This window comes from Micropterus salmoides, unplaced genomic scaffold (genome assembly GCF_014851395.1).
Source record: "Micropterus salmoides isolate LMB-PRFRI ecotype aquatic unplaced genomic scaffold, ASM1485139v1 Ms_hic_scaffold_6, whole genome shotgun sequence".
NCBI lineage: Eukaryota > Metazoa > Chordata > Actinopteri > Centrarchiformes > Centrarchidae > Micropterus > Micropterus salmoides.
Window position 1 is genome coordinate 15378173 of NW_024044348.1, and position 15145 is coordinate 15393317.

The 15145-nt window shown below is 39.1% G+C and overlaps 2 protein-coding genes across 2 annotated transcripts in view; one reads left to right on the forward strand and one right to left on the reverse strand.

Annotated features, from left to right (window-relative positions):
* Positions 1-2396, reverse strand: part of LOC119890624 — an 8453-nt gene extending 6057 nt beyond the window's left edge. Inside the window, exons 1-2 of the mRNA XM_038701973.1 lie at positions 2195-2396; positions 122-364 (exon numbers count right to left, since the gene is read on the reverse strand). Coding sequence (XP_038557901.1) covers positions 122-364; positions 2195-2306 — 355 coding nt within the window. The 5' untranslated portion in view covers positions 2307-2396. The remainder of the gene's footprint in view (positions 1-121; positions 365-2194) is intronic.
* A 2283-nt stretch (positions 2397-4679) lies between these two features.
* On the forward strand, positions 4680-14598 carry grk1a (G protein-coupled receptor kinase 1 a). Its single transcript, XM_038700574.1, has 7 exons — positions 4680-5381; positions 8797-8924; positions 9281-9438; positions 10168-10251; positions 10871-10995; positions 12060-12261; positions 13494-14598. The coding sequence occupies exons 1-7, from the start codon at positions 4680-4682 to the stop codon at positions 13784-13786; spliced, it is 1692 nt and encodes a 563-aa protein (XP_038556502.1). The 3' UTR covers positions 13787-14598.
* Positions 14599-15145: the final 547 nt, after the last annotated feature.

The window sequence follows — 15145 nt, forward strand, 5'->3', positions numbered from 1 at the left end:
GTGTCATTGTAGGCTGAAGGAGAGAGATGGAAAGAAAGATTTAGATGTCTTCTTTTGAAGTGTGACCTTGTTAAGTATCACGTATTAACTGTCCAGCAGGATCGACTGAATAAATACTAACGCTCCAGGAACTTATGTAGGATGTTGGTCATCTTCATCCAGCTGGCCTTGTCTGATGTGTTGTAGGAGATTTCAACAACTTCCTCTCCGTAAGTGTCGGGCCACACCATCACCCCTGGAGATTTTAGCCGGTCTTGATAGTCAGGGGCGTACGGATCCAAGGTGTACATGAGCGTCCAGATGGCCAGAGAAAAGAGACCTGTCATCACCACGTAGAAGGCCACATAATACAGACTGATGTACACTGTGAAGGAGAAATTGATAGAGGTTTTTTTTACACATTCATGGCTGCACCTTTTTTTGTCCTAGTGCCCCTGTTGTCGATGTTGTCTGATTCCTCATATTAAAGCTTTTTCTTGATAGTTGTTGTGGATGTTTTCATACCCAAGCAATACTGTAAAATGTGGAAGATATCCTGCCTGTATTTATAGTTTACTCTGTAAATACAGGCAGTTATCCTTAATGTGGAAACACTCATGACACAGAAGAAAGTGTGGGTACAACATTGTGTGTCCACATTTGCAGAGGTCAAGGTGTCCTCGGTCAATATGAGCTCAATTTAATCTGATTGTAACATCAAGCTAAAGGGGAAGCACTCTGACAAAAATAAAAAGCTTATCACAACAGCAGACTTATCTCTCTTTGCCTTCAGGCTGCAAACATACACCTTACTGTAATGACATTAAAAGGATGGAAAAAGTCACACAGAATGGTACATGTAAGTACCTTTTTATATACAGTCTATGGTAAGATGTCTATGAAGATTCTCAGTCATCCAGGTCATAGTTATCCAACGAAGGTTAAAATCAAGGGCAACTGGACTTGGTTGAAGATACTCGTATCTTCAACCAAGTCCAGTTGCCCTTGATTTTAACATTCGTTGGAGTCTATGGTAAGTACATGAAAGTGCACAATGTGTGCACTCATTTACTACATAAATGCATTTACTACATTTATTTTCCAGATGTGGTTATAAGATACTTTGCAGGTTTAGATTGTATGTACATACATACAAAATACATGAAGATCTTCTAAAATAAAATGCACTGTTGTAAATTAAACTACAAAACAATTTATAAAGTAGTTCAAAATACCCCCAGCCATTAAAATGCTGCTTACACTTTAAGGCTTTAGTAATAGTAATCCACCAATGTAATAAATAATAATGAAACACTGACATGTACCATTCTGCTGCATACTCGTTATACTTACATACTCTTGTTTCCATAGCATTTTGTTAGCAGTATTTTTACTTGTAATGGAACATATTTATCTTGGATTATTGGTACTACTTCCACCACTGCCCATATGTACATTTAAAGAGTTATGGATTGCTGTAATCCTTCTTCCTGTAGACACTGGCATTGGAAAGGAAACACTGTCTGGAATTCTGTGCTAAAAAGACGGTGACTTGATTTGGCTAATTAAAATATTAAATATTTGCCTTTTATTCACTAGGTCCAGTAGAATCATGAGAAATTATTACATAGATTACACAGAAACTCTTCTGATGTGCATAAAGGCCTCTATTAGTATTGACTTTTTAAAATCATAATATATCCTGCATCCATTTGTAAAATACTCTCACTTTAAATATTGGACAAACATTGGATACTTTAAAGGTTAATCTCACTTGTTCCAGATTGAAACCAGATTCACAATGTTTTATATTTGTTGACATTGTCTCATGTATTAATTAAAGTTGTTGCGTCCTACTTGTGTTTAAACTGGTTGTTAGGCAAAAGTACCTGTTAAACAATTTCTCAGTCATTGCTGGTGAGGTAACCGTTGCTTAAATGTTTGGTAGCATTGGTCGCCAGCAATGTAAAATTGATGCAATATGGCAAGTTTCAAAGATGAAAACAGATGTCAAAGAACAAAACTGCAGGGCTGGAGCATTTGTCACAAGCTGACCCTCACCACTAGCTACTAAGAGACAGTTATCAGGATATTTCCATAGCAATGCTACAAACTACATCCTCATAAATGAATTAATTAATATTTGAGTACTTAGGCTAAACCTATAGGGTTTTTTTATGTTGCACAAGAGATTAATGAGGTATTTTATTCCTACCCCATTTCTCTGGCGTTCTCCCCATCAATGTCCCATTGTCGGAGTTCCAGACAAAATGGCCAAAGTCTTCACATCGCTGCCCACAAGTTCTCTTCTCTTTTAGGGTGGCCATGATGAATCTCTGTGCTGACCAGGATCCACAGCAGACCTTTTCTTTCTTTTACTCAACTCAACTCAACTTTAAACTTTTACTTCTATTCTTCCCTCCCTCGCTACAAACGCACACAGTAATATTTGTATCTCCTCTCTCCTGTCCCTCCCCAACAATTTGGAGGCACTTTCAGGTTTGTGCTAATGTCTTGTTGCCTGTCTCATTCTCTTTTACAGTAAAAGCTAAAAGTCACTCCCTGGACCTCACTCCAGAGTGTGATGTATGTGTTATCTCTTATTCACTATTTATAAGGCCAAGATAAGGTGGGCATGTAGGAAAGCTAAGATTGGCCAACTTAGAAACAGGTAAACCTACTCTCTGGAGAAACCTCCGGATCACCTTGAAAAGCCAGCCAGCTTGGCTGCTAATGCCAACTGTCAAGGTGAACGACGGCATATGATTATATATATATTGCTCAGATATGTATGATTGGCACACTGAAACATAACCAAAGCCTGCATCTGTTTGATTCTGTACCTGCAGAAGAGCTGAGTTGGACTCAAAACATTGTACTTTTCCTAAAATAAAATAAATTCTAAACTGTTTTTTCCATTTTGTTAACCAACACTGTCAAACTGACACTTTGGACATGGATTACTGAAATCATGACCAGTGGTCTGATGAGACCAAGATAAACTTATTGGTGTCAAGCATGTGTGGTAGCAACCAGGTGAGGAGTGAGGAAGACAAGTGTGTCTTGCCTACAGTCAAGCATGGTGGTAGGAGTGTCATGGTCTGGGGCTGCATGAGTGCTGCCGGCACTGGGGAGTTACAGTTCATTTTGAGAACCATGAACGCCAACTTATGTACTGTGACATACTGAAGCAGAGCAGGATCCCCTCCCTTTGGAGAGTGGGCCGCAGGGCAGTATTCCAACATGATAACGACCCCAAACACACCTCCAAGACGACGTAAAGGTGATGGACTGGCCAAGCATGTCTCCAGACCTAAACACTACTGAGCATCTGTGGGGCATCCTCAAATGGAAGGTGGAGGCGCGCAAGGTCTCTAACATCCACCAGCTCCGTGATGTCGTCATGGATGAGTGGAAGAGGACTCCAGTGGCAACCTGTGAAGCTCTGGTGAACTCAATGCCCAAGAGGGTTAAGGCAGTGCTGGAAAATATGAAAAATAACACACAATATATTGACACTTTGGGCCCAATTTGGACATTTTCACTTACAGGTGTATTCACTTTTGTTGCCAGCAGTTTAGACATTAATGTCTGTGTGATGAGTGATTTTGAGAGAACAGCAAATTTACACTGTTATGCAAGCTGTACACTCACAACTTTACATTGCAGCAAAGTGTCATTTCTTCAGTGTTGTCACATGAAAAGATATAATCAAATATTTACAAAAATGTGAGGGGTGTACTTACTTTTGTGAGATGCTGTATATACCGTTGGGTGGTTTCAATTAAAACAAAGCATCATATTGTATAATCTCTTTGTGTGTTTTCTATGTAAAAATCTTAATTTGTAAAAAGTTAATGTGAACTACAAGTAACCCAAATTTGTATTCATTAAGTACTCACAGTACTTGAGTAATCTACTTAGATACTTAGTTAGTCGTCACAGTTTTAATTATTATTGTTAATTAAAGGTTATTTCTATTTCAAAGAAGTTAAATCTCTGTAGCCACCTTTGTGAGAATTATTGCAGGTTTTGAGAATGAATGAGGGTTACAGAGACAGAAATTAAAGGCCAAAAGAAGAAGGCCTCTGCAGAAGCACAATGTTAACTGATGTGAACACTACTGTCTTTCTCTTATTTCTCTCTGTGACAGTGCCTCTCTCTGAACTTCACCACATTCCTGTCCTTACCAGCACATTGCATGCGTACCACAGTTATCCCTCATTTCCCTCTCTCCTCTCACTTTCTTGTCTTGTTTTCACCCGTTGTGTTCCCTTTTCATCTTCTACAGCGTGCACATGGGTTAGCACAGGATAAAGCATTATGTAGTGGGTAAATCCCTTTGGGGAAAGGTGATGAGTCAGGTAGATCCGCATGTGTGCCTGCATGTGTGTGGGAGGAAGAGAAGAGACTCTCAGGTTTAGTGATAGCCTCAAAGAGGGGAAACACTGTGGTAGTCGACAGTGAGCAGGTAGTCAGATGTGTGATATTCTCTGATTTTGAAGTGCTGATGGAATAAGAAATCCAGATCACATCTCCTGATCTGGGAATTAGTCAGATATTGTCTGCGTCTATGCTACTTTCCTCTTCTTTTTAAGCTCCTCTCCTGCTTTCCTGTAACACCTTCTCTTTGTAACTTTGCTCTCTGGGCTTCTCACACATTCCTTCGTCCCTCCTCCTCACTTTTCGACTCTGTCACCATGGATATTGGTGGCTTGACAACGGTGGTGGCCAACTCTGCCTACATCTCAGCCCGTGGGAGCTTTGATGGCACTGCCAACCCTGCATTCAACCGAGACAAGAAGTACCACTCCCGCCTGAAGCTGCCTCACATCACAGTGTGTGAGGGCCTGCGGGAGACTTTGGATCTGGGCTTCCAGACAGTCTGTGTGGAGCAGCCCATTGGCAAACGTCTCTTCCAGGAGTTCCTAGACTCCAACAACGAGTATAAAGGCCCCTGCCGCCTGTGGAAGGATATTGAGGAATACAACAATGCTGAGGATGAAGATCGTGTCATGAAAGCAAGCAAGATCTTGTCCCGGTATATGGAGCCGGGCGCCAAGTATTTCTGCCCCTTCCTGCCAGAAAACGGTATCACAAAGGTCAAAGAGAAACACCAAGAGGCCGGGGACGATCTTTTCAATGAGACTATGGACAATGTGATGGACTTCCTCAAGGAAGTGCCCTACACTTTCTTCCTGGAGAGTATGTATCTGAAAAGGTTTCTGCAGTGGAAGTGGTTGGAGATGCAGCCCATGGGAGAGGATTGGTTTTTGGACTTTCGCGTATTGGGTAAAGGCGGTTTTGGGGAAGTGTCTGCCTGTCAGATGAAGGCCACAGGGAAACTGTACGCCTGCAAAAAGCTCAACAAGAAGAGGCTGAAGAAGAGAAAAGGCTTTGAGGTAAGGGATCAGATCATGATCAAGTCCTTTCTCCTCAGAGAAAGAGTGGTAATTCTGTAGAGAAATACAGAAGATCTCAGTTAGATTACGTTCCAGTTTGTGCTGTGGTTGAAATTTGGATTCACGAGTTGTGGTCCAGTTTGTCTCTTGCCCTCCGGGCCTTCTATGTACAGTATCTGTGTAATCCCCCCCTCCAAACTACAGTCAGATGGATCCTAATAAGGCGATGTAAGGCACCTTTGGCTTATATGATTAGTGCCGTCAGCATTAGAATATTTTGATCTTCTTATAAAGTGTCAGTCCTGCGATGTTTATAAATGGAGCAGCCCTGGAGTGGATTTCCTAATCTTCTGCTCAGAAACAAAACAGAGACAATAATATGTCTATAACTTTAGTGGGGGTCTTCAATGACTCTGAAAATGTTGCTAAAATTATTGTTGCTAACCATTTTTCATTAGTTTACTCTGCCTCCACAGATTAAACAAAATATTTAACGTATGCTCTCCATATAAGTTTCTGTAAAGTATTTACACTGATATTGCTACACCAGGATGATCAAAGTCAATACAATACAACATGGTAAAAGTCATGCTGGTTAGCTCTGTATACGCCTACTTATTGGCTATGGGACAAACACGCTTTGTGTACATGAAAATGGATTTGCCCAAAAAAACAGACATGTTTTTAATATTTACCTTATCTTTTTAAATGTTTGATTGATCGAAAAGTGCTCTACATTCAAATGCAATCATATCTATTGTAAAATTACTTCTCTCAAGTAATGACGTCAGAGCTTCCCTCCATCATTTGACATGACAGAGCGCTGAAACTACCTTTGGTGGAAGAAATATTCAGGTCCTTTACTTAAGTACAAGAAAAAAATGTACTTAAAGTATCAAAACAAAAAGAATGGCTCCTTTCAAAGTGTTATAATAATAGGCCTAAATAATATATTATTCAGTTTTTATCACTAACAAATACATGTAAGAGCATTTTAATGTTGTAAATGTGGAGCCAACATTAGATACTTTTAATACTAGATAGATAGATAGATAGATAGATAGATAGATAGATAGATAGATAGATAGATAGATAGATAGATAGATAGATACTTTATTTATACCGAGGGAAATTCAAGTATCCAGTAGCATACGAAACATACATACATTAAACCTATATTAAAATAGAATTAAAATTAAAATAACTTATAACACAGTACAACAGTGCAAAAACAGTAAACAGTGCAAAATGGAGTGCAGATGGAGGTAGAAATTGTTCTTTTGTCTACTGTCCTCCCTGCCATGACTAGGAGCTGTTGTACAGTCTGATGGCCAGGGGGGAAGAAAGAGTTTTTAAGTCTGCTGGTGGAGCTGGGCTGGGACAGCAGTCTTCCACTGAACACACTCCTCTATCCGAGAAGGTGTTGTGCAGAGGGTGGTGGGCGTTGTCTAGTATGGACAGCAGTTTGTCCAGGGTCCTTCTTTCTGCCACTGTCACTGGGGAGTCCAGCTCTGAGCCCACCACTGAACCAGCTCTCCTCACCAGTCTGTCCAGTCGACCGGCGTCTCTCTTCTTGCTGCTTCCTCCCCAGCAAACTACAGCATTAAAGAGGACGCTGGCCACCACAGACTGGTAAAACATCTGCAGCAGTTTTTTTTTTGCAGATGTTGAAGGACCCCAGTCTTCTCAGGAAGTACAGACAGCTCTGCCCTTTCCTGTGGAGAGTGTCCATATTTTCTGTCCAGTCCAGCTTGTCATCCAGCTGCAGCCCCAGATATTTATAAGTCCTGACCACCTCCACATCGACCACCTCGATGGACACAGGTTGGAGATGTGGTTTCTTCCTTCTGAAGTCCACCACCATCTCCTTGGTCTTGGAGGTGTTCAGCTGCAGATGGTTGGTCCTGCACCACCTCACGAAGTCCTCTACCAGGCTCCTGTACTCCTCCTCCTGTCCATCCTTGATACAGCCAACTATCACAGTATCGTCTGAGTATTTCTGCATGTGGCAGAGCCCGGTGTTATACTGGAAGTCAGATGTGCACAAGGTGAAGAGGACGGGAGAGAGCACGGTCCCCTGTGGTGCTTCGGTGCTGCTGACCACAGTGTCTGACATGTGGCCCTTCAGTCTGACGTACTGTGGTCTCTCTGGATACTACTGGATAGATGTAAAAAGTAACTTGTAAATGTAAGTTTCAAATAAATGTAGTGGGGTTAAAAGTATAAAGTAGCACAGAATGGAAATACTCAAGTAAAATATGTATGTAAAAATTGTACCAAAGCACAGTACTTGTTTCTTTCAACTTCGGCTCATTGCAAAAATCAAATCAATTCTATCAACCAGAGATCCAGAATTACTAATCCATACCGCTATTTTGTCTTTTTTTTTCTTTTTTACATCTTAACTACTGCAATGCTCTTGCCCTGTCCCGTCTGCATCTAGTGCAAAACGCTGCTTACCAAAAACTAACCATAGACCTCGCATCGCACCAATCCTTGCATCCCACCACTGGCTCCCTATAAAGTGTAGAATTGATTTCAAAATATTGCTCATAAGGCACTTTGGGGTCTTGCCCCTTTATTCATTTGCGAATGTTTCCATCCCTATTCCACCTCAAGGCCACTCAGATCATTTTTATACTGTGCACCCTGGAACAATCTTCCCCCATCTGTTAGATCAGCTGAGTCTGTAAACTGCTTTAAAAAAACCATTTTTACCAAATGGGCTTCCCTGCAGCGCGGCTGTAATATAATAATTTTTCTGTATATTGCTATATATTTTATGTATGTTGTTTATTTTTGTCTGTGCAGCACTTTGTAACTTTGTAAGTTTTAAAAAGTGCTATATAATTAAAATCTTACTTACTTACTTGAATAGATTGACTTGGTCACATTCCACCACTGGAAACTACTTCCACGTATGCTAATGCCTGACAATGTTGTCCTACAACTCCTTCTACAGCAAGGAAATGAAAAGAAAGCATCAATTAAGAGTAAATCTGCCGTGTAGTCCAGCTGAACTACTTAGCCATCTTTGTACGAGATGACTTCTAGGCTATTTTGGTTATGGCGGTGAAGGACAGCCAAAGAAACACTGGCCCTGAGCATGGCGGTACACATCCACAATACATTAAAATACACAGCATTACGAATGTTAGCTGAACGTAGACAGCACATTTATTAACAAGTTCAGATGGACACCATAATAACATTGTGTCATGTTATTATGTCAAGACCACCAACTCAAATACTGTAATGTAATGTTTGTGATTTCATCTCGGCAAGCTACATAGCTACAGATAAATTATGCATATGTACAGATGGGAATGTTTGTGTCTTTAATTAAAGATGACAGTAACCTAGTGTGATGTAAGCACTGTACATATCTAACCTGCTGTCCCTTCCTGTCCTGTAGGGGGCCATGGTGGAGAAGAGGATCCTGGCTCGAGTTCACAGCAGGTTCATTGTCTCTTTGGCTTACGCCTTCCAGTCAAAAACAGAGTTGTGTCTGGTCATGACCATCATGAACGGAGGAGACCTGAGGTTAGCTCTCATTCACACTCATTGACATGCTGACCACAATATCTGGCTCTGCCAAAGGGATCTAATTTAGACAGTTTTCCAACCCAATATTAAGTAATCATGTTTTAATATAGGGATTATGCCTTTATATTTATTCATGCAGTGTAAAAAATGGACCGGCCTAGCCTGATGTTTGTCCACAGTCCCATTCTCTTTTTTACAGATTGTCTTAAATGCCCCATGAATGATGTATTTAGTTCTTGGATAAACCTATATATATGTAATCATATTATAATTACTATTTTGAAGTTTAATGTGTTTATACAACAAATGTTTATACACTCCTTGACCCTACACCCTCTGTCTTATGCCACTAGGTATCACATTTATAACGTGGATGAGAACAACCCGGGGTTGGACGAGCCGCGGGCCTGCTACTACACTGCTCAGATCATCCAGGGCCTGGAGCACCTCCACCAGAAGAGGATCATCTACAGAGACCTCAAACCAGAAAATGTGCTGCTGGATAATCAAGGTCAAACACTCCTGTAAAAAAAGGAAAGATGTGGTCTCTTGTGTTTGGTGCTGAAGACTTCAGGTTCCTCTGGGAGTTCAACAGTGAAATATAGGGTGCTGACTGATTAGATTGGACCACTACAATATTAAATTAAAAGAATAGTTAGAAATTTTAGATAATTTGCTTAACTTACTTGCCGAAAGTTAGGTGAGAAGATTAATGCCACTCTTATATCTGTCTGTTGTTATGTTTGAGCCAGGAGAAGGTTAGCTTAACGTTAGCATAAAATGGCAAACTGTGGTTTTATCGGGTGACTTCCTGGAGTACTGATCAGAGCCAGGCTAGCTGTTTCCTCCTGTTTCCTGTCTTTATGCTAACATATACGCTCAGCTAACCGTTTCCTGGCTCCTGCTGTCACACTATTCCTTTTAAACAATCAAATTTAAGCCTCCAATCACTTGTAAAGACTACAAAATTGGGCTTTTACTGGGATAAAATTTTAGCCCCTCACCTTGACTTTAAAAACATGTCCCATTCATTTATGGTCTCTTGAGGTCAAAACACACACTGGTCTGTATAAACACACTAAACCACACACATACACTTAAAGTACACACTGTGTCTTGCTCCTAACACAAGGACGTCTTTCAGTTATCAAGTTTCAAGTCAGAAACGTGGTGTTCAGGTCAACATTCATATCTGTGACGTGCACAGCTCTTGACATTACCCTGGTGTTTGTTCTCACAGGTAACGTCCGTATCTCTGACCTTGGTCTGGCTGTGGAGCTGGCTGAGGATCAGTACAAAATCAAAGGCTACGCTGGGACTCCAGGTAAAGTCGGAAAAAAATCACCAAAACTGGCATTTACTTGGTTGTAGCTGCTTATTCAGCAGGGTCTATGAACAAAACCCATACATGTACATTGTATTCTACACACTACTGTGTACACAGACTACAAAGAAACAATGTATACAGATTGCACAGCTGCCATTAGCTCTCCAGCCATTGTTACCTGAATGACTGGACTGAACCGATCCTGCCACTTTATAATAGAGCACAATGATTACATAGAGCAAGTATCTGCCCTAAAATACTATTCATGCTCATAGCATGAATGATTAGTAATAACACAACAAAGATGTATATGTGCTCTATCTGGTATTGTTGTTTTAACTCCTATTTTGTAAAAAGAAACACTATATTAGGAGTAAGAACAAGTTTTCCCTCTGAAATGCAGGATAGTATAAGTATTAAGTTGCACAAAAATAGAAACACTGAAGTAACAGGTACAGTAATTTGCACAGTACAGATTTAGTCACTAAAATATTATCAAAAAAGTAAATTTTAGATCTATTTAGCAGTTTAATTAGAAATGGATCCTTTTTGATTTATCCAAATGAATGTCCACTCGCTAACTGAAAGGTCATGACCTCTTTTCTCTAACATGCAGGTTTTATGGCACCAGAGCTGCTGAAAGGAGAGGAGTATGACTACTCTGTAGATTACTTCACTCTTGGGGTCACTCTGTATGAGTTTATGGCTGCCAAAGGACCCTTCAGGTCCCGAGGAGAGAAGGTAAAGATTCTATTTATGATCTTGTCTGTTTTACCTATTCTCAATCCACGTTTTTAGCTGTTTTTAAATTTTTGTGTGTGTGTGTGTGTGTGCTTAAAACATGTTTATGTTTGTTCTTTTGGCTCCATTTTTCTCTGCCTCTTTCCTCACAGTCTTCTTAGCTCTTACTTCTTTATTTTATATGGTGTTTAAACCAGCTTTTAATAAAACTGTGTGATAACAGATTTTTAAGATTTGGCAGCTGAACTTTGCCCACTTGTGGCCTGATGCTGATACTGCTGTGAAATCTGAAGCACTGGCCCCTCATTTAACCAGTAATAATTTAACCAGAAGTAACCAGAAGTACTCATGTATTTTACTTAAGTAAAAGTAGCAATACACCTCTTTATACTTTCCTACAAGTAAAAGTACTACAGTCAAGATTTTATTAAATTTACAAAGTATACGATGTACTAACTATTTTATATAATGTTGGATAGTTTAATCTATAGAACTGTAAACATATATATCACATACTTTGTTTATAACATTTGAATCTGCCAAATAACGAGTAACTACCAGGTATAGCTGTCAAATAGATGGAGTGGAGGAAAAAGTAAGTTTGCCTCAGAAATATTTAGTGGTGTTGAAGTATAAAGTAGCATACAATTGAAATCATCAAGTAAAGTATGAGTATCTCAAAATTAAACATAAGTAAATGTACTGTTACTTTCCACTGCATTTAACTTTAAAGAGAACTGTCACAATTGATGCATTTTATTAGAAATTTACACATTAAGCATGCCATTTATGTACATCAATATAGATATTTACTTTATAGAGCGTTTACAGTGGTATTGATCAGGATATTTGGAGGACTGTGCATGTGCATAAACCTGAATGGCATGAATTTACCTGCACGTTCTGCAGATAAATAATAAGCTACAACACTGGAAGCAAATGCCTGAATTTCTGGGGCAGTCACAGACTTTAAAGAAGAAAAGGGTGTTAAAGTTAGATTAACTGCAGGTTTTAAATGAGAGGTAGAAATTCATTGCTGCTTCTCTTCTTTGTGCTGTTTCAAGGTTGAGAATAAGGTGGTAAAGCAGCGGATTCTGAATGATCCAGTAACTTATCCAGAGAAGTTCAGCGAGAACGCTCGGTCCATCTGTGAGGGTCTGCTGGTCAAAGAAGTCGACAAGAGGCTCGGCTTCAAGAACGGATCATGTGATGAGCTCAGGGCGCATCCCTTTTTCAGCGAGATCAACTGGAGGAAACTCAATGCAGGTCTGTTTCAGACAGTCTATTTGCATATTGCATTAATATACACATATGTTTCTGCTGTTTCATCACAGTTTTATTTACTTTCTGCTCACTCATTTTGTTTTAAAATATTAAATTATTATTATTATTATTATTAATTATTTAAATATATTTTAAATAATGATTTTTGTTTTTTGTTCTATTATATCATACTGCCTACGTATGGATGTTTTAATATTTTATGGTGTTGGTACAGTAGGCCTACATTATGTATAGCCTATATATAATCGTGTATATATACAATATTTACTTATGGCTCATCATGTAAAAACACCTTGACTGCAGTTTTTCTGTTTAATCTTGAAGAAGATTCTCTTTTAGTTGATAAGTTTCACTTGTAGAAACAGTGTACTGACACCACTTCACAAGTCAACTATGTGCTCAAATAATTAGGAACATTTAACATAACAGCGACAGTAAGTGACTTGTGTAAGAGTTGCTTTTTTATTCAAGCAATATGCATCCAAAAAAGATATTGCAGTTATTTAATAAAAAGGAGTTTTGTGGATTTTATGCGCTTTAATAGCAATTGTACTATTTACTGAGATATTAAAGGCCCTGAAAATCTATTTCTTGAATCAGCTTCTTACTTTGAGCAGTGAGGTCCTACAGGAGCACAAACAGTGCTGAAATTTGATTCATTTTGGCTTTTTCACAAGATAGTTTTGTATTTTTTCTTATGCTAACTGGTTTGAAGTAAAAAAAAAAATAACGATGACGTCAAGTATTTCTGTGCACCAATCAGGCTTCAGTCGTGGGGACAGGTGTGATATTGCCAGGACACTGTCAATCACATTGGTCAAAACACACCCACACAGTCATGATTAAGGGGGGTAGATCGATTTTTAGATAGAAACTCTTAATGAAAAATAAATGAAAGTTGTTTTTTTCTGAAGTATAAGTTCATGGATGCACATTCAGTTGTGCATATTTAATGTTATAGAGAAATACTTTTATTATTTCAAGAAGCCAGATGTCCATTAAACACTTCGTAATCCTTTCTGATGAACTCAAACACTTGATGGTGAAAAGTTATTTGGGGGATCCTGGTGGCTCAGTTGACTGAGGCTCTTACCATAAGACTGGGACTTCTTGCCAGCTTTGTCTGTCTTGTCAGGATAGATTATGTACTCAAAGGTGGAAAAAAGACCAGAACACAGTGCTTGACTGCATCTTCCTGTGTTGTGTCTCCTCAGGGATCCTTACACCCCCTTTTGTGCCCGACTCCAAGACAGTTTATGCCAAGGACATCGATGATGTTGGGGCCTTCTCCACAGTTAAAGGCGTGCAGATGGAAGACAAGGACATTGACTTTTTTGATGAGTTTGCCTCAGGGAACATCCCCATCCCCTGGCAGGAGGAAATGATCGAGACAGGGATCTACGGTGAGCTCACAATCTGGGGACCCGGCGGGGCTTTGCCCAATGACCTGCGGCGTGAATCCATCCTGGAGCAGCCACCCAAGTCCTCCACCTGCACGGTGTCGTAAGAGGAGCATAACAACTGAAGTAAATGGGTGATTTTACATGAACTGTTTATCAATCAATCAATCAAACTTGATTTCTTACACAATTTTTGTACAGTATTTCAGTACAGGGTAGTGGTGGATCTGAATCAAAATTTACATTATTGATGATGATGATAAAGTCTTTATGGTGTAAAGCACTTTGAGCTGCATTTTATGTGTGAATTTGAGAAGCAGTGCAGCTCTAATAAAAAATTAGATACCGTATTACCCGCAGCCTATTGTCCAGGGTTTTTTTTGTTTGTTTTTTTGCTACAATGCTAGCCAAGGTTCCCCAGTGCAGTTATTTAATTGTCCAACGTCTGACGCAAGCTTTAACAACCCTTTACTGTTAAATCATGTTCAGTTTATGTGGACTGATAATGTTTTCCATGCATTATGTAATTGTCTGTTTCTAACTTTGTAGTACTGTTGGATATTTTTTTTTTGTGGTAGATGAATGAATGATGAATAATTATGTCTGTCAGTGTGAAAGAACTGCAGGTAAATAAGAGCATTTATATTTCCTTCCAGTCATTACAAGCCCAGATTGTGCTGATCTCTGGTTTTATTTGGTTGCCATGTGAGCTGACGGCTGCTTTCTTTCCTCTTCATGTGTTTATAACACTTTCTCAGATACGTTTCAAATGACAAATCAAATTACATGATACACACATCTTTTGAACACATTTGCAGCAATGTTTTGCACTTTTTGCTTCTCCCATGTGTTATAATAGTTTTGCAGCTTCTGAAGTGTATAATAATAAGCTTGAATACTTTGCTTCAGAGATGTTAATGAATTTAAATAAATATTTTTGCCTTTAAGAATCACTGTCTGGCAGTCAAGCTTCATCCTATAGGCAGCAATACATATGTTATAGAGGTGCTATAAGCACCACCTTTCAGACTACAAAAAAGTAAAATAATCTCTGACGCCTATGTGGCTGCTTACACTCAAGCGCAATGAAATTATGTTTACTATTGTTATTTAAGAACTCTATACAATATGTTCTATCACAATTCTATCACAATTTTCTAAAATCCAAAGTGATACTCCCAAATAAATTCAGTTTATAATCACATAAAACAAACAAAAACAAGAAATACTCACAACTAAGATGCTAAATTTGGGGAATGTTCAGCACTTCAGTCATCACAATAGTTTCTGATTAATTTTATGTAGATCAACTAATTGATTGCTTTTACCTTTACACTGCTTACATACATAAATAAAATTGTCACTCTGAAATATCACCAAAAATGTGACATTAGCACATCACTAGTTCCTATTCACAATACAAGGAGGCCAGAGCAGCACACACAGCACAGATAAGCAGGACTTTA

Coding starts and splice junctions, on each gene's coding strand:
- grk1a (XM_038700574.1), top strand. CDS start 4,680: ATGGATATTGGTGGCTTGACAACGGTGGTGGCCAACTCTGCCTACATC. Junction 9,439..10,167: donor TGTGCTGCTGGATAATCAAG/GTCAAACACTCC, acceptor TTGTTCTCACAG/GTAACGTCCGTATCTCTGAC. Junction 10,252..10,870: donor AGGCTACGCTGGGACTCCAG/GTAAAGTCGGAA, acceptor TCTAACATGCAG/GTTTTATGGCACCAGAGCTG.